The sequence below is a fragment of the Leptinotarsa decemlineata genome, unplaced genomic scaffold (genome assembly GCF_025532065.1).
Source record: "Leptinotarsa decemlineata unplaced genomic scaffold, Ldec_3_MD MMD2_P_RNA_scaffold_5, whole genome shotgun sequence".
NCBI lineage: Eukaryota > Metazoa > Arthropoda > Insecta > Coleoptera > Chrysomelidae > Leptinotarsa > Leptinotarsa decemlineata.
Genome location: NW_027412532.1, coordinates 4,042,153 through 4,065,481, shown reverse-complemented (window position 1 = coordinate 4,065,481; position 23,329 = coordinate 4,042,153). Strand labels below are relative to the sequence as shown.

At 36.6% G+C, this 23,329-nt stretch overlaps 1 protein-coding gene across 4 annotated transcripts in view; it reads left to right on the top strand.

Annotated features, from left to right (window-relative positions):
• The window catches only part of mtgo (miles to go), a 180,591-nt gene that overhangs the window by 152,322 nt on the left and 4,940 nt on the right, over positions 1–23,329 (top strand). For 3 of the 4 annotated variants that reach the window (XM_074169272.1, XM_074169273.1, XM_074169274.1), the window contains 7 exons: positions 4,581–4,979; positions 8,378–8,614; positions 10,459–11,210; positions 11,451–11,697; positions 15,244–15,390; positions 17,466–18,106; positions 20,033–20,438. In XM_074169272.1, coding sequence (XP_074025373.1) covers positions 4,581–4,979; positions 8,378–8,614; positions 10,459–11,210; positions 11,451–11,697; positions 15,244–15,390; positions 17,466–18,106; positions 20,033–20,438 — 2,829 coding nt within the window. Of the gene's footprint in view, positions 1–474; positions 639–4,580; positions 4,980–8,377; positions 8,615–10,458; positions 11,211–11,450; positions 11,698–15,243; positions 15,391–17,465; positions 18,107–20,032; positions 20,439–23,329 lie in introns of those variants that run through there. The other variant, XM_074169275.1, reaches the window with a different exon arrangement.

The following is a 23,329-nucleotide window of genomic DNA, read 5'->3' as shown; positions in this document are numbered from 1 at the left end:
ACTCTTGCAATGATTTTTGCCAGAGGTTTTTGTGATCTTATAGATCAAGTGTGTACGTCCAAGGTTGGGTTTAAAAGCAGCTTCAATAGCTGAATCCCGCCCATTCATCATACTTGTTTAACATGCATTTGTTAACCATTGAATGTTATTATTATTATTATTGTTATGTAGATATGATAGTTCAAATATATCATCATCGTCTCTCATTACAATCATTATCGTTATCATTATTATAATTAAAGTAATTAGGGGGTTTTATTATAACGAATAACTTAATTGTTGTTATCGTTAAAATTAGAGATAATACACTTATATTTACTGTACCTATAAAAAAACATAACTTGGAATGCATATTTTGTCAGACTGTGTGAGCTGACTACTTTCCAATAGAGGACACTGTTTGTTCCAATTCTGGTGTTAGAAAAAACATGTTTTTTCATTGATAGGTCATGATATTTTGTGCTCATTGAATACCAAAAGTCCAGTATTCAATGTGTCAGTTCTGTGAAACGGTGAAATTATTTTATTCTGGTTTCGTGTAATCATCATGTGGCAATTACCATGTGATGTGTGTATGTGATGTTTCTGTGAATGACGATTTCGTGAACTCATCAAATTTGATATTTCCCTAGCCTAAGGTGAGAAGATATTTTCAAAATTCGAACGAGATGAGAAATGTCTAGCGAGTGGCAACTGTGTTGCTCATAATCTGACTTTCTACTTTTCACATTTGATAGATGAGATAACAGAATCGACCTGTAAGTTGAGTGGCACAAGGCATAGAAATAAAATTTTCCAAGTCTAATGACGCAACTTCTCGTTGAGAATTGTTCAAGTACGAGTCTTTTGAAGACTCGAGAAATCTGTTGGGAGCGTGAACATCAAATACCTCGCCTCATTATGAATGTTGCTCAACCACAAAACCACAAGTTATGCCATTATTATTCTGAGGACCCGTAAAAATTCATTTGTTCACAGTTATCTAGTATTTAAATGATTTTTGTTAGGATTGAATTGTTTATAACCGTAAATTTCCGATAAGATTTTGAATTTGAGGACATTATTAAAAAATGCCATGTATTTATATCAGAACTTGAAAACCACCCATGATAATAATTCAACAAACATTCAACACTATGAACTTCAAAACAATTTTCCCTATTCCGTTTGTATTACATTCATGATAGAATCAGATATCATTCTTTCATTTACTATATTGTGTAGCAACCTACTGAATGATATCTGATTCGATTCCATAACGAATGTTTGTAATACAAACTTAATAAAAAAATATTTTCTGTAATCATTCAGACATTTTGTGTATTTTTAGGGTATATAACCTTCCGCAATTTGCAAACTGAACAACGCTAAATCATAAGAGAAATATACTACAGTATAATGAAAGTCAAACTGGTCAAATAGACCATTATGTTCTCCTCAGCAAATTGATAAAATTAGGACTCTCTAACCAACTGCTTACTCTAATTGAATCATATCTAGTTCAAAAAAACAATTCGTCGAATACGAATCTTTCAAATCAGCCCAGTATGTAGTTGAATCTGGGGTACCACAAGGTTCTAATCTTGGACCTCTTTCATTTTTAATTTTTATTAATGACTTGGCAACCACTTTGAATACTATATTATAAAATCGACGACATTACAAACTGCCAACGTGTACAACATGAATTATATGTATTCATACTTTGATGTGATAATAATCGTCTACTACTGAACGTATCCAAATGTCAAATAATATCATTTACAACAAAAAAGCGAACTTTAATATACAATTATTCAATCAACAAAACTGTAATCAACAGCGTACATGAGATAAAATATCTTGGTATAACATATGACAGTAAAAAAACATTTACAACACATATAAGGAATATGAGTGCTGATGCAAATAGGATGCTTGGATTCATTTACAGAAATGGCAAAAGCTTCAAAACTATTGCCACCTTAAAATTGCAATATTTTGCGTATGCCAGATCTAAGTTAGAGTATGGCTCTGTGTTATGGAATCCAGTTTACGACTACCAAAAAATTGAGAATGTGCAAAGGAAGTTCCTAAAATACTTGTGTCTAAAAGTTGATGGTCAATACCCCACGAGAAGCATCGATCATTACATTCTGCTGACATGATTGGATACAACATCTTTGGAAAATAGGAGAGTTATCCTTGATACAAAATTCCTGCATACATTACTAAACAACAATATTGACAGTACGGTCCTTTTACCCTTGATCAATTTCTTAGTACCAAGAAGTGAAGGTCGACACAATCTGAAATTCTATTGCGAAGCATCACGCACAAATGTTATGCTACGATCACCATTAAATTTTATGTGCAATAGCTTCAATAAAATCTGTGAACATTGCGATATTCATTACGACCCTCTGAATGCCTTGGCATCTTGTATCCACAATCACTTTTATTAATACTATGAATAACATTTGTGTCAGTACTGCTACATTGCAGGATTTGTAACGTTTTGTGTTATGTACTCAATTTTTCATTCCTCTGTTGAAATTCTGCTTATACGAATATTTTATATATACTTTGTTTTATCATTTACTTTCATACATTTCTATATTCCATTATTTTCAATTTTCATTTCATATATACTCTGCAATTATAGCATTTCCTGTAACTGGGTACTCCCGTACCCAGTTACGTACCCAGTTACTCAATTTTTGGGTGGTGCTTACCACCTTTCTCAAGACAATATGTTTTTATATCACAAACGGAACTACTTACTGAAGAAAATAAGTATCTCTACAAAATATAAAACATTTTTTTTTGATGGACGTGACTGACAGTGACAAAAAATTTTAATTTAAGTATACATTTGACTGAGATTATTTAAATCAGTTATTTTATTCATGATTCTATTATCATTATTAACGTATACCATTTCCAGAAAAACTCTTTTCAATTGGTTGGATTCTGTACAAAGGACTATGGAATTTTTGTAATCCATTTTATGATCATTATCAATAACATATTCTGATATGATATTCTGTTTATGTTCCTCCTGCAATAACTATTACGAGAAATGATGCGACGTTTTAGAGTTCTAGATTTTTGTCCAGTATACAATTTGTTACACTTGGTTACCAAAAAAAAAAGAAATACAATTGCTGAGGGCTCCGTGCATTTGTATTTATTTCTTCTGGCAACCGAGTGTTACCCATCCTTACACTTGGATGTATCATACTGACGAGGGGCCAAAAGCCCGAAATACGTGTCCATGATTGCCAATTTCTCCAGTGCTATATTCAATTATTAACTTCTTTATATCAAGACACTCAACTTCATATTTGTATGATTTCCTGGACCGCATGTCACGCAGGAGCTATAGCTGCCTCCGTGGTGATTTTTATATTTTCTTGTAAACACAAGATCTATCAATCATACCACAAATATGCGGCTGACTTCTCTTGGGCTCTGGCTGGCGCCGTGGAAATTACCAGCTTCCCCGATTTTCTTCCTAACTTTTCAGTCTTTATTGGCATCAGGTGTCAGACCTTAGGCAGATATCAGTGACATGATAGACGTAGAACACAGCATAAAATTATTAATCTCGACTTATTATTATTTTTTGTTTGCTGATGATCTGAAGATGTTTAAAGTTATTCATGACTCAACTGATACAGAATTATTAAAGTACGATTTATGTAACTTTGTTCGCTGGTGTGATATGAATCTACTGCAATTAAATATAAACAAATGTCAAAAAAAAATTTTTTCGAAACAAAAATCCTATTAACCGGCCATATAAAATCAATCAATCAGAATTGAAAACAATAAACACAATCAGAGATTTGAGAATCACTCTCGACCCAAAAATGTCATTTAAACCCCATATTGCAAATATTACTTCTAAAGCACTGAAAATGTTAGGTTTCATTTTTAGATCTGCAAATGAACTATCTCTCACTTCAATAAAAATCATATATTGTTCAATTGTTAGATCAATAATCGAATACTATTCCATAATTTGGTGCCCTTCATATCATGTGGATATTGATATGCTTGAAAGTGTTGAAAATAAGTTTTTGAGGTACTCTGCATATAAACTGGGATATCAAATTGGTGAATATGACCATAAAATTATATTGGACATTGAATATCAGAATCAGATCTCACACTAATTCATAAAATAATTAATGGTAGCATCAATTCCCCGGAACTTGTCGAAATTATAACTTCAAATGTGAATCCAAGGAGAACAATGAATTCGGAAATCTTCAAAGTACCCTTTTGTCGCATCAACTATGGCCGGAAACTCAAACCTAGCTTAGATTACTGTTAAATACATATGTGTGAAGTTGTTAATTATTTTGTAAAAAATAGGCATTGCCGTAAATAAATAAATAAATCCGAATAAGTCACTTCTGACTCATTCATCTCTGTTTCTACGTACTGGGGAATTTGTATTTTCAGTATCAGAATTGCTCCCGTGCGGAGCCGCAGCGGGTCACTAGTGTTTTACAATAGTTCAACATGGAGCAACACTGCCAACTAGATAAAAGCGTCAGCTGTTCAAACTAACAGTATTTTCTTCATTCCAGGCGTCCGGACCCGGCAACAGCACCACCCAATCCCAGCAGTACTACCCCGGCCTGCCGACGGGCTTCGCGCCGCAGCAGTTCCATTCCAACCTCCAGACTGGGCACCAAATGCCAACCCATCTGGGGCATTCGCCACCTCCGAACCCATCCTACTACAAAGACGAAAGGACGCAGAGGCAGCATAACAAACTCAAGAAGAAACTACACGAGAAGCAACAGAAGAACGACAGCCTGTTACCTAGGAAAGACTTGGTGAACGGCATGAAGAGATCCGGACTGAAAGAAAAGGGGATGAACAGCGTGGGGACGAGCGAGGACGGGGAGGAGAGCAGCGTTCCCGACGACGAAGACTACCACGTGTATATCACAGATATTTTATCGTCCGTCCAGGCTCCGAAGGTATGTATCGAAAGAGAACAGTGGTGTTGATTTGTACGGGGGTTTCTTCAGATTTTTTTTTATTTTTCAACATAGTCTCCTTTCAACTCTCCATACTTCTCCGAGCGATGCTTCCATCTCTTTAACTCCTCCAAATAGTACTCAGCGTTTTCCTCTGCACAATAATTGTTCACGAAGGTGATTGCAACTTCATTCAACAAAAATATCTGCCACTCGTGTTGGCGAAATGTTGGAATGCAGTTCCAAACTACGATGGGACTTTCAGTGTTACTATCTTCATTCGGGGTTGAAGGCCGTCGTAGTTTAGAACTGCCACCTAACGTTTCGCCAGCACAAGTGGCTGGCATCTTCAGATGTTTATTCTTTTTGATGATTTGTATTCATCGGTGAATTATCAAGATGAATGCACTTCTGAAGAAGCCAGCCACTCGTGCTGACCAAAACTTCCGAACTAATACGGCCTTCAAACCTGAATGAAGTAAGTAACACTATAATAGGAACTACACGTATTACAACTGAAAAAGTTGAGTCTTGTTATCATGGTAAAACAATTTTTGAAAATCGTCTTCATCATCAACAGCTTCCCATGTGTTGCCATTAGAACCGAAGACAATGGGCTTGTTTCATGCTATGGGAAATGATACTGGTTTGCTTATAGACTGATCGAGTTAGGGGTGTATTATACTTATCAAGCCTAATCGGTCCCGAAATCTCTTTATATTTACGGAAAAAAGAATAATTCGAAAAGCAAGAATTTAAATTGGCCGCGTGTTTGTTGACCAATGAAATTTATCATATCTAGAGCGGAGTTGCCATGTGTATTGGTTTTTAATATCCAATCACAGATCTGATGATCCAATTCGACAGACGCCATTTTTGTTGTTATTGTTGTCAACTCGGTTGAATGCAACTGTTACAATTATCTAATTAAAGAACGTTTTTTTTGTAAAAGGTAGGTCTCGGCGGGTGCCTATTTTGCTGCATATTCCGTGTCATTAGTTTACATTCCGAAAAATATTTTTTCAGGTTCAGGATGACAATATGGCTAATATACCAGTAACGTTGAATTTCTTATTTTTGGGGGTAGCATCAATGCATTAATGATTTATTTTAATAGGGTTCATTAGCATTGGAAAACCATTTGAAAATATAGCTCGTTTAATTCAATCAGAATCATATTTTGATATAACTTGTACTATATCAGTTATCAAGGCAAATATTATTGTCCACTTTTATGTTTAATTCATGGATCCGAGCGATCTTATTATTGTATATTTATTCGTTTGCTGGCTTGATTCAAGTTAAGTTTGTGTGTGTTTTGAAAGTGTTTTAGAGATATATTTGAATATTAATATGGTGCATTCTTGTGCTGATTTCAATTGTGCAGAAAGGCATAAGAAAATAGAAAGCGCATTGGTTTATAGATAACTTATTTCATATAATGAGTTTAGGTTCCTAAAGGATGAAATGATGAGAGAAAAATTATTGAAAAAAAGAACTACAATCCTTCTACTATTCCAAGACTTTATAGAAATCATTTAAAAAGTGACTATAAATGAATAGGAGACGAAAATATTGAGTTCAATGACACATTTTCTCTGGAGCTACTACTGTCGGTGAAAGTATGATACACTTTACTCCATTAAATTATATCATATGATTAACGGTATTGGTTTGAGTACCATCCATTCCGTCTATACTTGACCTCATCCAACCTTCCTCTCAAGTTTTGGAAGATTCAACAAATTACCCAAACGAGCCTATAACGCTTGAATTTAGTAGCTATATTAGAAAGAGGTATGTATGTAGGTATCGTAAAAAATACGATAAATTGTAATAAATTGCAGTTGTACAGATCGAGTATTGTAGAATAAATTGAATATTTCGAATGATTCTTCAACCTAGTTTGCTATATTTTTTGATTTTCATAACTGTATATTATTAAATAATGCAAAAAATCATAATTTAGGTAAATATTTTGTGATCTATCGACTTTGTGTACTGATTTTAGATATAGAGCTTATTTCCAAACATGATTTATTGTGTACATTTTATTCCATGTGGAGAAATGTTCATTAATTGAAACGTTAACGGGTTCACATACACTTCCATAATTGAATGGATAACTATAGGCTCCGAAAATTTTCGATTTGGCAATGTTGATTATTTATATTCTTTCTATTGGTCAATCGAACAAGAAGCGGTAATAGGGTCGTGTCGTCACCACCCTACCACATTCGATTTTCAATAATTAATTACGGGAAAACTACGGTATTCAGAGAGATGAAACAAAGTGCACTGTTTTTCAATTTAAAATTTCTATCGAGTGAACTATAAACCAAAAATCATGAAACAAATTCATGGCGCAAGCTTCCTGTTTTTCCACCGTCTCGTCCCGTCTTCCCCCTCCCTACTTGTATTTCTTTTCTAAAATAACCCTTTTTCACCTCTTTCCTTTCCGTCCTCTTTCCAACCTCGTTTAATGTCTCTCTCTTTCTTTTTCTTTCTATTCTCTACACTCTTTCCGTATTTCATCCCTTCTTACACTTTCCCTCCCCTTCCTCTATACCCCCTCTATCACCGTTAAATTTCTCTCAGTCCTCACTCTAAAGTCTTTTTCCTCATTAATTTTCTTTCTCTCATCTCCCGCCCTTTTTTCTCTTTATATTCTGTCATTACTCTCTTGTTTTATTATCCTCTCCTGTCTGTTCTCCTTTTTTGCCTCTCTTCTTTTTCTATCTTCTCTTACTGTATCATCTCTTGCAGGATTCTTTCTATTCCCCCTACTTATCCTGTGACCATTTTTTACTGTAACCATTTTTCCTCCTCCCTACTTGTATCTCTTTTTTTACATCCCCCTTTTTCTCCTCTATTCTTTCCATCCTCTTTCCTTCCCGTCCTCTTTCCATTCTAGTTTAATTTCCCCTTCTTGCTTTTTCTTTCTCTTCTCTTCACTCTTTTCGTATTTCCTCCCTCCTTTCAGTTTCCCCACTTTCCTTACCCTTCCTCTATTCCCCCTCTATCCTCACTCTCAGTCCTCACTCTGAAGTATTTTCCCTTATTTATTTTCTCCATCTCATCTCCTGCCTTTTCATCTCTCAATATTCTGTCATCACTCTCTTGTTTTATTATTCTCTCCTGTCTCTTCCCCCTCTTTTTTTTGGTCTCTCTTCTTTTTCTCACTTCTCTCTCACTGTCTTACCTTATGCAGGATTCTTTCTCTTCTCCCTTCTTTTTCTGTATCCCTTTCTTCCTTTCTGATCTCTTTCAGTTCACCCTTTCTCTTTTCCTCTTCTGTGCTTTATATTTTCCTTGCTGTGTCTATTCTAACAACGTCTATCTTGTATAGTTTCCAACTATTTGGTAAACTCAATGTATTAATTATTTTTCATCAACAGGTATCTGAACTAACTTCCCGCAGTGCCTTATTGCAGTGGGCACCGCCTGTCCGGCTTTCTGAATCGGCGAGCAACGACGGCCACGAGAATGATATCTCAGAGTCCGATTTGAGATACGAAGTCCTTCTCAGCGATAAGAGCAAAGAAATGAAATTCAAGTCGATATATAGCGGACCTTCGATGTCTTGCCGAATCAGAGATTTGAAACCTGGCCAAGAATACTCTGTATGTCTTCAGGTATGTCGGCTTTTTCACCATTTGCACGTTAAACATTTACAAGGTTAGCCAATGAGAATAAAAAATTGAGAAAAAATCTCTCGGATTTTGATTATTATGTTCAAGAGATGCATTTCATGCATTTATCAACCTAGAAAAAATGCCTTCCACCTTTTAAATTTTGAAAAGGGTTTTGGAATAAATCAACTGCTACCTTTGATGCAGTACCTAGATTTTAATTTCAAAACGGCATATTTGTATGATTGGTTTTTTCGTATATTCCCACTTTTATAATGGACATTTTGACTATAATCTCGAAATTGCAAGATTATTCTCAAAGTTACGTCTTGAAACTCGGAATCCCGGCGTTAAACTTTCAAGTTCAAAACTAATATTTGCACTTTGATGTCAGATTGTGAGGTTTTTCTCAAAACAACGTCTTTATGGTTAGAAATTATAGCTCCAAACTTGAAATTTTGGCTTGAAACTCGGATTTACGACTTCAAACTCAAATTTACGGCTTTTAACTCAAAATTACGGTAGTAAACTCAAAATTTTGCATATATAATTGAAATTACGAATTGAACCTGAAACTTCTGAGATTATTTGAAAAAATACGACTTCATATTCGAAGTTACGGTTTAAAACTAAAAAAGTGGCTTCGAATTCGACATTACGACTTTAAACTCGAAGTTATGGCATTAATTACGGCTTCAAACTGGAAATTATGGCTTTGAACTCGAAATTAAGGCCTAAAAATCGAAACTACGTCAGTGAACTGAGATTTACCACTTCTTACTTCAAATAACGGCTCCAAACTCAAAATTACTGTTAATAACTGGAAATTTCGGCTTTGAACTCCAAATTGCAGCTGTTGACTCAAAATTACGGCTTAAAACTCAAATTACGGCTTTAAATTCGAAATTACGGCTTTAAACTCCAAATTGCAGCTTTAAACTCCAAATTGCAGCTCTGAACCCAAAATTACGGCTTTAAACTCGAAATTACGGCTTTAAACTCAAAATTCCGGCTTCAAGCTCCAAATTGCAGCTTTAACTCCAAATTCCGGCTTCAAACTCCAAATTACAGCTTTAAACTCCAAATTGCAGCTTTAAACTTCAAATTGCAGCTTTAAACGCCAAATTGCAGCTTTAAACTCCAAATTGCAGTAATAAACTCGAAATTACAACTTTCAACTCGAAATTACGGCTTTAAACTCAAACGTACGGTTGTGAACTCGAAAATTCGTGTTCACAATTGAAATTTTGACTCAATCTTGAAATTGAGTGACAGCTGGTTAACGGAAAAACAGATTTTCAACTGATAGAAACTGAAAGTCTTTTAAGTTTTAATTATGGCAATAAACTCTAAATCACGGCATTCAACTCTATATCTCGTATTCGAAGTTGTAATTATAATCTCGAACTATCAATTTCGACTTTAAATTAGAAATATCTTATTTCAATTCACAAGCAAATGATTGAAACAATACTCATTTCAATACAGTTTTCGAATATAGAGTTGTACTTTCTATCTTTTCTAAACTATCAGATTTTGAAAAACTATGCAAATATACTGTATGCCCCATCGGAAACAGTTCGCATTCAATTTATTTTGTCTCGGTTTTGGCAAACAATGAGTTTTTTTCGACTTCATCTTCCTACCTCCAGAGTCACCTCATATTTGTTTTCAAATAGGAAAAGTGGTGATACTTCCATTGAAAATTTGTTTTGGATTGAGTGTATTTTTGTGCCTGATCAATTCAACAGTTTTTCCCGTATGCTTTTTCCTTTCTTTTGTGACTATCACGAAACCTCTTATCTTTCAAATATACACCTACTTCATCATCCGTTCCACTTCCGCAGGTACACCTGGACGAACTGCAAAGCTCAGCCATCGACCTTCAAGGCTCCGCCACCGATCCCATCAAATTCGTCACACCACCCTGCGAGCCGGACCAGCCTCAGCCTCCGAAACTCGTCAACCGAACAAAGAACTCGCTGCAGCTGAAATGGACGGCCGGTGTCGACAACGGCTCTCCTATTCTCCACTACGTCCTGGAGTACGACGAAGGCAAGGGCGGTGACTTCGTTGAATTCTACAGGGGTCGCAGTAGGACGCACACCCTCCAAAAGCTGCAGCCGGCAACGCTGTACACCTTCAGGCTGGCGTCCGTCAACGAGGTCGGCACTAGCATTTACTCGGACTGCGTGGCGTATAACACGACGGAGATGGTACCGACGCAACCCCACCCTCCGACGCTCGTAGAAGCCGGCGTCCAGTCGCTGCAGCTGCAGTGGCAGAAGAGGCCTCGGGACGACGAGTTCGTCCTACAGATGAACGACGACCAGACCAAGTACGGTTACATCACCATCTACCTGGGGCCGGAGGATCAGCACATTCGGAGAGGGTTGCAGCACTCCAGCAGTTACTCCTTCAGGCTGAGAGCGAAGAACGATGGCGGGTTGTCGCCATGGTCGGAGGAAGTTTCTTTTTGCACCTTACCGGATAGGCCTTCGAGGCCTTCCAAGCCCGTGGTGAAGGGTAGAATACACGCGCACTCTTTCAAATTGAAGTGGGATCCTCCGAATGATACCGGTGGAGTAGAGATTCTTAGGTGAGTTCTCTTTTTTCAAGAGGAATGTATTACCAAGCCCAGACAATGTCGACTCTTTTGAACCCATCAATATTTGAAACATGACCGACATTTTTGTCTGTAGAACACCCTACTAATTAAATTAAGATCCTTTATCAAACGTAGAAGAGACCATTCAGAGGACCACTTTTAATTTTCAATATTCTAAGTTGTATTTTCATGACTTCTGCTGCTACTCACACCAAACCGTCACTTCTTCAGGTACATTTTAGAAGTAAATTCAGGTAGCGGTTACGAGATCGTCTACCAAGGCAAAGAAACGGAAGCAGTCTGTGATAAATTAACTCCAGGAACGACCTATCAGTTGCGAGTCAGTTGCGTCAGCGTTGGAGGATGTAGTAACGCTTCTGATCCATGCACCGTGACAACAGATGCAGTCTGTCCTGGTCAGTGTTCACTGCCTAAACTAGTAGGAAAACCATTGCGAAACTCTGTCTCTCTACGATGGTAAGTTTTAAACTCTAGTGATCAAATCATTCACCAAAGACTCATCAATTACAATTTTTTCCTGGGTTCCATATAAGGTACATCAATGAAAAAAAGTTTTTATTTCCTATATATGGGTGCGGTTCAAATACCTTCATTGAAAACATTTTTTTGGAACTTCTCCACGGTAGCATAAAAAATATATAACAGTGTAACTTTTTGCTTAAATTCAAGTTACAACCTGTTCATTATTTATTACCAAAACCATGATGGAGGGTTATCCCTTAGGTGGTTGCAGAACCGTCGGTCTGGCAAGGCTGTCAGCTGTTGAATGTCTGTCATCTGTCATTTATTCAGTGACAGGTTTACCATTTAAGAATATGGGTCATTCAACAACAGAAGAACGAGTAAAAATAATTAAATCTCACTGCAGATGTGGTGGTTCAAAAGTGATCACTTTTCCAGCATCGCAGAATTATTATGATCGTCATAATCGACCTACTATGCAAGGAATTGGCAAGATTTAAAAAACATTGAAGACATCTGGAGAGTTAGAGATGTGGTCGACGACTGTTCGTCATCGCAATGTGCGCACTAGCTAGAATATCGTTTCTGTTAGTGGAAGTGTGACGGATAATGTGAACTTGACCACGACGTTCTCAGCACTTGGGCTTACGGCTCATTATGGCACATTTTGTATTCAGATTTACACCTTCATCCATATAAAGTCTAACTCACACAACAATTAAAGCATGCTAACGATTCACAACTCCCAATAAATGCTGATTGGGTGCCAGAGCAACAGGCTTTGAAAGCTGATTTTTCCAACCTAATTTTCTTCAGCGATGAAGCTCATTTTTGACTCTCCCACTCGGTGGTTACGTCAAAAAGTAAAATCGTCACATATAGGGCTCAGAGTACCCAGAAGTGATTGTGGAATAGCTATTCCATCTATTAACAGAGGCTGTGCGCTTTATGGCCTAGGGGTGTCATTGAGCCGCATTTTTTTCCAAAAATGCTCTGGAAGAACTGTTACCATCAGTTTATAGCGCAATGGTTGTATAATAACCGACTTCCTTGAGGACGATATGTGGTTTAACAAGATGGTCCACGAGCCACACAACACAACCCACATAAAGGCAATGTCGAAGCATTATAATGAAATAAAAGTTTCATCGAAATCATAGCTTTATGTATGTTTATTTTAATTTCACTTTCGAAACCGAAAAATGGATAACCCTTTATATAACCTCTCCATTTATAAAACCAAGACAAAATACCAAACAGCACTTCAGGCTGTTTCTGAAATGTTCATCAACGATTCAATCTTGAACAGCCAAGGAAACCAGCAGCCAAATCCCTTATAGCTGACCTAATGCCAGTTCTATTCCATTAAAAAAACTCGGAAGAATCTTCATGAAAGTCCAGCAAAGTTGATGGTTTCAACTTACTGTTTTGATATTTTCTACTCCTGAACTGTCACCAGTCAGCATGCTTCTAACCAATCCCTGAAGAAAATACTGATCTTCCAATGAGTTATAGATCGATTGGGCTGGTAACCATTATCTCCGTAGTTATGGGGACAGTATGGTTATCAAGCTGCTGGAATAAGATATTGAGGAACCAGCAATAGGGTTAATACTTTTCTAGAAGTACAGACTATCTTTGACAGTGGCTTTAAAAATATCCAAAACAATAACAGATTTCCTAAAAACTTCTCACGGTTTGCCAAGGATTAACCCTATCATTTTTTTCGGGTAGCTTTCGATACGTGGTGGGGCCTGGCTGGCCTGGTGAAAATTATATTATGAAGAACCACACATTTTGTGGATTTCATTGCTACCAAAATGCAGATTTCTCCTCTAGCAGAAAAACTGTCAAGCATCAAATGAGAATTTGATGAGCCACTAGAATTGAGATCACTTGCCATTTCTTCTACTCCCATTTCTGCTCATTATATGTTATCAAAGTATGTTAACTTTCACGTCTGGCCGTGGTCTGCAGGTTTCATGCCGCCTGAAGTTTCGTCTACGACTGCGACAGGCATTACCATCGCTTTCGATAATGGCTGCGCAGTTGTAGACAAAACGTTTGGCATAAAAACCTGCAGACCAGACAAAAAAACATAAATTACCTTTGGCACAAATATATGTCATTTTTAAAAGAGCTATCAATAAACTGCCATCTGAAAATACTTTATTTCAGCATAGGGTGTAACTATAGAACCTGAACTGAGGCTATTTATTCTACTGTATATGTATATTATTATATTACTGTGTGTATATGAACTTACATTATGAGTACTGAATAATTAGAAATATATTTATCCAGTAGTATTTCTTAACGTCCATTTATTTCAATGAACTTGTGAATTTGCTGATAATGAAAATTATTGCTGATATATACTTGTTACTCAAAATATGTATAGCGTTTCTGAACATTTTAATCTATTTTTGGGTCAGAGGTGAATATAGTATTTCATAATTACTGAATGAACTTGTTTTGAAATCGTTAATTGAAAAAATTTCATTATCGAAACTTCTTTTCCTGGAAAGCCTGATAAAATTATATTATACACGTGTATACAGTTGGTATATGAATTATCCCACAGCTGTTTTATATCTTTCTTTCGTTTCAGAATGTTCTCTCTCCACGATAATATGAGGAACTACCAGACTTTGAAGTTTTAGGACATAAAATGAACTGAGATGAATCTATCAATTGAAATTCGAATGAAATTGTAAAATTGTTTTTTTTTTAATTATTGTTTCATGAATTCCACTTGTTATATTCAGAAGACGGATGCAAGTACAATTTGAATATACATTCCCCTTCTTTTTGAAAAAGCTTGCAAGTGTCATGTATATCAGCATCCTTAAATCAGTTCCACATTCTACATCAGACTTTACATTTTTCATTCTCTACAGAGCCGCTCAGGTTTCTTTATATTTAATTCATGATCCAGCTGCATTTTCTAGACATTCCATTGTTGACTTTTAAAACATTTTTATTGCTTCAATTTGGAATGTTTCCTTCTTAACTTTGGTAAACCTTGGTGGTCCTTCCAGATATTTTACTCAGCTTCCTAAATCACATCTGTTACTTTGATGTATTTTGTAATTATACATTTTGCAGATATTTTATTCTTACCCAGTCCTTAGCTTCCTTTCATTCGAAGAAATAATCATCCCACTTACTCTCTACTACTCACTCCGGTTATCGCTCTGATGTATTTCCACACTATTTCCTCATCTGATACATTTCTCTTGTTTCTACACACTTTTCAATAATCTACCTATGTTCTTGTCTTTTGAATTAGTTCTTTCAAAAGTTTTATCCCCATTTTATCATTTTTAGTGAATGTATTTCATATTTTGTCAAAAATTATTATAGATAAATTTCGATATTTCATTTCATTTTTGTAACAAAAAATGTTCAATTAATGAATTGAGAAATATCGAAGTTCAGCCCTGTATAAATTCTAATAGACGCTTATCAGGTTGAGTCTAACTGCATTTGTTAACTTCATTGAAAAGGGTCAGTTATGAGTGAATCATCTGAATTGTAGGTAGAGCCTGATTACAATGGAGGAGCTCCAGTACTAGATTATGAGGTAGAAATGACAGCCGCAGCTACCCAATCCATCGTTTACAAAAACAAGGAGAATGAATGCACTGCAGACAATCTGAGTCCCGGATGCGACTACATCTTCAAGGTGAGTCTACAAATCACCATAAAATAAATATTCCAAATCGTAGGTACTGATGACGTCACAATTTTTTTATGAAGAATCGACAAATTCAGAAGTTACATGCAATAAAATACTAAATTTCAACATTATGACAACATCAACTTTTGTGTTAACAAAATTATAGCAAGGAAAGTTTATTCAGAAGAATTGAGACTGCACATGAAACCAGTCATGTGGCAGAAATAATAAATATTTGTCAAAACCAAAAAAATATTGGTTTGGTTCCGAATATTCTGAATAGTGACACAAAAGGTGGTACCTTCAATTAGCTCCCAGCTCAATTGTTGGAGGCAAATCTACTTTTCAAGTTTTGCAACAAGTGAATTGTGAGTATTCAAGGTCTTGCCATGAATCTGCATATTTATTTAAGTCTTGCTTGATATCCTCCAAGAAGACCAAAAACGTTGCATCTCGCATAAGAGTGTAATAATTTATAATGAACTGCCAGCTCATTACACAAAAAAATGTGGGAAAACTTTCAAAGAAAGGAAGAAATAAATTAATTTCAGAATGAACTCTTTATACAAAGATATGTAGATGATGTAAATAAGTACTTTCTGACACGAACTGGAATAAACAACCCCTTTTTGTATGAAACTGAAGAAGTAGAAAGCCCAAACTTCCCTTTCCCTGAAATAATCTCTCCTCTTTCAATTTAGAAAAATAAAAATTTCAATTTTGCAATTTATCTTCGCACATATTAATATGTCATCAAACACATTTTAGTTCGAATTTCCCTGCTGGAATGAGCCAAAATTTTTGAGAAAGTGAAAATTGATTTTAAAATTTGAAAGTTGAATAAATATGTCACATCAAATCTATACTTAGGATGCGTACTTCCACAATGAGATGTCATAGAGAGTTTTCAAATCAATTTTTCTGTAATTAATCTCTTCTTTCCCAGAGACTCAAAACTGAAATGCTCTGCAGAACAAGCATATTGACAACACTATAAACGTGATAGTATAGAATGAATTATGGATTCCCTCCGTTTCTATTCCTTTCTAAAATTGTATACGAATACAATACAAATTTTGCGTATGCAATAAATTTTTCAGTGTAACAATTTATGATTCTGTAAGCTTTTCTGAAATTCGAGAGGATCATTACCGAAAGAAAAAAGAGCAAAACACTAGAAAAACTATAGGTTTCAAAGATATTTTTTTGCTGAACTCCCTACGGAATATTATATATGTGTCACTTTAATAAAAACTCAAAATCTCTTATCTAAAAGTATTGACAGAAATAATGCTATTTGGGTGAAAATACTAGTCCACTAATCAAAAGCGAATGAGTTCTCTAGGCCAATCATATGATTTTGCTGCGAGGGAGAGAATTTGACAGAGAAAATAGAAAAGTGTTAACTGTTCTCCTACAAAGTGAAAGTGACTTTATAATTTCGTTAAAGTTGTGTGTGAAGTTGTAAAGCAGTTCAGTTTGGTCCCCCAATTAATCATTATAATGATAATTATATATTTATTTAGAGAGAACTGAATTAATCTCTAATATTTTTCAATCAAATAAATGATTTCTTCAATTTTTCACATCTAGTAGCTAAAATGAAAGGTTGAATAACATTTAATACATACACAGAAAAAATGTCCACTACCAAAACAAATTCACTGATTGATTCAGCAATTCGGAGTATAATTTTCCATTTCTCTGCTAGTTTCCGATCTTAGAGAAAGCTATACTGGGTGGGACACATTTTTTGATAAATTATCATCCCACTGACTTACTGAACAACACATTTCAATTCATTGAATCATTATAAAGAACCAACTTCTTAATTTGTCTCAAAGACTTCTATAAGTAATAAATGGAATAATTAAAATTTGAATATTCGTGACTACAATTCCTTTTCCCAGAGTTTGCCCTCGAATTATTGAATCTAGATGTCATCCACTTCATACTCCTCCTGATTATTATGCTTCTTCAACTCCTATCCTATCTATTGAATTATATTTCTGTTTCGTTCTCTCCTGCGTACCGTTAGATTATCCTGTGAAAGGTATTTTGACACTGTTAATCTCTTCAAGGTACGAGCCGTCAATCGAGTTGGTCCAGGACAATGGTCCGAACCGCTGAAAGTGACTAGTGGGGCAGCGCCTCCCGGAGACCCGGCGATACCCTCCGTACACTGCAAGTCCCCATTCCACGTGTTCGTCGAGTGGCTGGAACCCCAAAGCAACGGCGCTGCCATCAGCGAATACCGACTGGAGATGAGTCCCGATGTGAACGAAGAAAAATTCCTCAGCATCTACCAAGGCCCCCAGTTGAACTACGACGTCAAAGGGCTAACGCCGTTCCATTCCTACTACTTCAGGGTTCAGGCGGGAAACAGCGCGGGGTTCAGCGGGTTCTCTCCCGTAGCCGGGACTATTACTCCCGCCGCGCCTCCCACTGCCATAACGACGTTGAAGGCAGAGGCGACGCCTTGTTCGATAACTCTTCATTGGAACGCCCCCAGCGACAACGGTAGCCCCATCACCCACTACACCATCGAACTGGGCGATAAAACTTTTTCGACTGAATCTCCTGTGGTCGAGTATACTATTGAGAACCTTCAGCCTGCGACCAACTACAAAATCAAGATACAAGCGGTGAATATCGTCGGTCCAGGTCCTTACTCTTCCTCTTTGCGGACTGCGACTCTAAGGCTGCCTCCTGCTGCTCCTAGGTAAGTTAGTGTGTACATCCAACACAGTTGGTATAACATATAGTAAACGGTGATTTTTTAAGAGGTATAGGATTTGGTTTTCGAAACAACACAAAAAAATTGAAAAAATCGATGAAATCTTTGTTGGAATCTATAGAACGATCAATAAAATTCAGTGTTTGAAGATGACTTCATGCAAATGTTGTCCGCGGCTCCGCTTTAGATGATCCATGCGCAAGATCCAATTTTGGCACACTGTCTCTAACATATCGACCTGTATTTCACATAAAAATGCTTCAGTTTTGGCTTCCAGAGCGTCAGTTGCTGGTTTATCCCTGTAGACATGAATCTCAACATGACTCCACAAGAAATAATCCAAAGTGATTGAATCACACGATCTAGGCGGCCAATTGACTGGCCCTAAACGTGAGATAAACTGAAGGCGGCTCTTAATTGGGCCACTGTTTCGCGTGCCGTATGGCATGTGGCACGTGGCACAGTCTTGTTGAAACCATATCTTAGGCATGTCCAGTTATTCCATTTTTGGCCACAAAAAGTCGTCAATCATCACACAGTAACGCTCGCCATCCACAGTAACGTTCCAGCCATTGTCGTCTTTGAAGAAGTACGGCCCGATGATGCCACCGACCCACATCCACACCAGACAGTGACTTTTTCGGGATGCATCGGTAGCTCTTGCAATGCTTGTGACTGGTTTTCACTCCAGATGCGGCAATTTTGCTTGTTAACGTATCCATTCAACCAGAAATCAGCTTTGTCGCTGACCACAATTTTTCGATAAAAATGTGGATCTTCCTCCAACTTTGCCAGCGCCCATTCACCAAATGTTAGACATTGTGAAAGGTCGTGTGGCTTCAATTTTTGCACCAGATGCATCTTATAAGGTTTTACACCCAAAACCTTTTGCAAAATTTTCCACGTAGTGGAGTAACAGAGGCCCAATTGCTGCGAACGGCGACGAATCGAAATTTCACGGTCATTACGAACACTGACAGATACACCCGCAATATTTTCTTCGGTCCTCACTCTTCGTATGCGTGTTGGTGGTTTAATAACCAATAATTTAAACTGGGTTCGAAATTTAGTCACAAGCTTCCGAATAGCTCCCTCAGTAGGCCGACGAAACTGCACATAAATTGGACGAAGTTCACGATGCACTTTCTTCACCGAGCATACATTTTGATAATAAAATTCAATAATTTACAAGCGTTGTTCATTCGTAAGTCGATTCATGGTTAAATTATAGACCAAACTGAACAAGTTTAACAATGACAAGACACGGTTCACGCGTGATCTGTCAAAAACAGTGTTGCCAAAAAGATGCCAGCAAAAAATCACTCAATAGTTTTAAATCCATATAAATTGATGAATGTAGTCAGTTTCATTTTACAAAAATCCATGACTTTTAGTTTACCTGCAAAAGGCACTTGAACAGGTTTCACAGCTGTCAGATTATTAGTTCGTGGAACGGAACATTTTGAATGAAGCAACTTTTCTTAGTTTGAAAAAAATTGATAAAATGGAATATGATGTTGATAAAACATTGGATTTTAGCGAAAAAAATACTGTTGAAGCCAAGGCTTATCTTGATAAACATTATTCAGACTTGTTTCCAACAAGATACCGGTAAAAAAATGACTCATTATTATTACATGTACTAGGAAAAGATAGACATTTTTTCAACTACTGTCATTTTTCTTTAAGAAAAAGTAATTAGAGAAATAGCATAGCCTCTGTCATGCCTAAGTGTCCTGGCACCAGGTATATAGTCAATCTTGCTCAGTTCTCATCAATTACTTTTTATGTTTTTCCTTGTGCTTCTTTGTCAGACAGTAACCAGACAACATTTTACCGAAAACTGTATTAAAAATGTAGAGTAGGATCTTCTATGGATGGCAATGTTTATAATAATTCGTATTGTTCCAGATTAGAGTGTGTCGCTGTTGGTCACAACCACCTCAAGCTCAAATGGGGCGAAGGAAAGAACATTGAGTATACTCAGTACTGCATCGAAATGGAAAACCCTCGCAACAAAGAGTACCAATGTGTCTACAAGGGTACTGCTTTAACCTGCAAAGTAAACAGGCTGGAAGAGCTCACCACCTTCAAATTTAGGATAAATGCTAAAAACGACGCTGGAGTAGGAGAATTCTCGAAGGTGTATGAGTTCGCTACCTGCATCGCACCTCCGGCTGCTGTGAAGCTGCCCAAAGTAGCGGAAGTAGATCAGAGAAGTTGCAGCATTTTCTGGTACCCTGCCAAAAACTCATTTAGCGATACAGTAGTATATCAGGTTCAGTTGGCGAGGCTTAAGGAACAGGTGTTTAAGCAGGTGAGTGGTAGATCAGTTTGTAATATTGTATATGGAGTAGAAACCATCAAACCAGCTGCAGATGAAGTTCCTGAATATAGTCGAAAAGATTTTGAATACTCATTTTCACGGGAAATCTACAAATGCAGTTTCCACAGGCCATGGCAAAAAAACAGAGGAATCCAAAACAAAAAATCCATGAGATCAACCAGTTGAGAATTCATGGTTCAAAAACTACAATTCAAAACAGATTAAAAGGAAATTGGTCCGAGTAAAATGGAGACTCAAAATGTTTTGAATTCAGAAGAAGAAATAACTGGTTGAAAAAAGGTCGAAAACCGTATTCCCCAGAAGAAATTGGATGTACAGAATACGGTTCAAAGAATTATGAAAGATTAACCTTCCGGTAGTCGCGCCAATTTTTTTTTCAAGATTAGTCTCCCCGGTCTCACAGACCAGGAGGGGTTCAACAGTAGGAAATGATTTTTGTGATTTTTTTTTCTGATAGAACATGATATTATAGTAAAAAATAAATCTTTTCAGTCAAAAAAAAATATTAAAACTTCATTAATTGAAATATAACGAAGGTTTGAAAAAATACACACAAAAAAAACATACTAACAAATATAATTCTATTAAAAACAAACAAAAAATTATAACTGGGTGAAAAACTGAAAAATGGCAACTCAATGTTTTCTAAACGAAAATTTCGGAGATAAACACTATTATTGTGCTTCACGGCAATTGGGACACACACAGGTAATATGCTCTAAACACAAATATGTACTGCATTCATAACAAGAAAATCTGGTTTTTCTATTTTTTTTCCACCCACAGAGGGTACATCTACCAGGGGGTAGCAGTCTTCCTGGAAGTTCTCTATCTTCTGTATTAGTAACTTCCATTAGTCTTAGCTTCAATGTCTTCGTAACATTGGTAAGAGTTGCTCTTCTTTGCAACTGAGGATGGATTAATGAGATTGTTAAACCTCTCAAAAAATGTCGTCGTCGTGAACCACTTTCATTGGGATTGTTAGCTTTGTATATAACTTGACAATTTATTCCTGCAACATTCAACATGTTGTAGAATATCACCATGGGCCATCTTTTACTGTTGCGTGAGCAATCGTATGAAGCATACAACTTGTCGACTACGTCGACACCTCCTTTTGTCTTATTATATGTACTGACAATTACCGGTTTACATTTCTCACCAGTATCAGGAACAATATCGTCATGATGATGCATACTGGATGTTAATAAAACATTTTTTCCTTTCTTCGGTATATATGAAACGATTGTTAAATCCTCGGTGAAGCCAAACATACTTGTGTGGATGGGTCGTTTAGTAGGTCTTGGAAATTCAATGGGCAGTTCACTTTCATTTTTTCTCATTGTTCCAATTACAGTTATTTTGTAATCCCGGAGTAACTTTTGCACCGAAGGTATAGACGTAAATCAGTTGTCCATCGTCAGGTTAATGCGTGAACCAGAAAGATGTTTACACATTCTCAAAAACAAGTCATAGGTTTTGTTGGAAAGTTTATATAGACCTTCGGGTTGGGATCCCACGTAGACTTCCATGTTTGAAGTATAAAAGACTTTTGCGTCACAAACTGCTAAGATCTTCAGTCCATGTTTGTTAGGTTTTGAAGGAATGTACTGGCGAAATGAACATGTTCCTCTAAATGCTGGAAGCATCTCATCAATGGTGACATAGGCCGAATGATTATAACCATTTTGACAATTATTTACAAATTGATCGAATATTGAACGAATGGGAGTTAGTTTATCAAATTTTGTTCGATCTGAGCGTGTTTCTTTAACATCAAAACGTATGCAACGTACAAGAAATCGGAACCTCTGCAAACTCATTGTAAGGAAAAACATTTCCAAGCCATATCCATCTCTTCTCCAAAGATCCTCGGCATTTGAGCGATTGGAGTGACCAAGACCAGATAAATATAAGAGTCCTATAAACGCCCGGATTTCAATTTTATCCGTTTGATTAGCATCTCTGTCTCTTATAAAATTTGCTTGGATAGACAATATGTATTTATTCGTACTTTCAACAATAATTCCAATTATCGTGTCATCGAAGAAATAATTCCATATCTTCCCAGCAGTTTTCAAACACTTGGTTGCCTGTGTTGGGCCTGGTAAGCGGAGTATTATGTTATCCTGCCTTGTTCTAACAGTTTTTGGCCGATGAGGATACTTTTTCCAATGCGTGGTACCATTCTTACCTAAAATAAATTAAGTGAATGTGGGTTCGTTATTTTAATTTATATTATATTTCAAAATACCTATATAAAAAAGTGAAGAAGGTTCATGCTCTACACCTTCTTCCGTATCTGAAATTTCCTGTTCAGAATCACTTTCATGAATTACAAGTTCCTCATTGTCCTGTTCCTCTTCATCGGATTCATCTTCAAAAACAGTTCTTTCACTATCACTATCATCTAGTCCTACATCATTCAAAAGTTTTTGTAAATATGCTTGCTCCTTTTCTCCGAAATCGCTATAACTTGACACACTGTCACACAACAACTGCCAAAAGTCGACTGAACTATCGTAATGATAGATGAAGGTACAAGGCCGTTCAGCCAAATTCGATATGCAACTTAGTGTTTACGACATAAAAAGGGATGGCCCGGTCTCACAGACAGTGGCGCGACTACCGGAAGGTTAAAACCGATAAGCATCTCTCAAACACGAACTACCTGGCGAATAATGGTATTCAAACTTCGTCACTCGCCATACGATCTAGTTTTGCAAGACTGGCTAAATCAAGAGCTTTCTTATTGGAGAATATATTCGTGAATGGTTTCATGACTTGAACGAATTTATAAGTGAGATGGATTGTCAGAATATTGTTACATCTCACTGGAGATGAGACAAGTTTCCCAATGT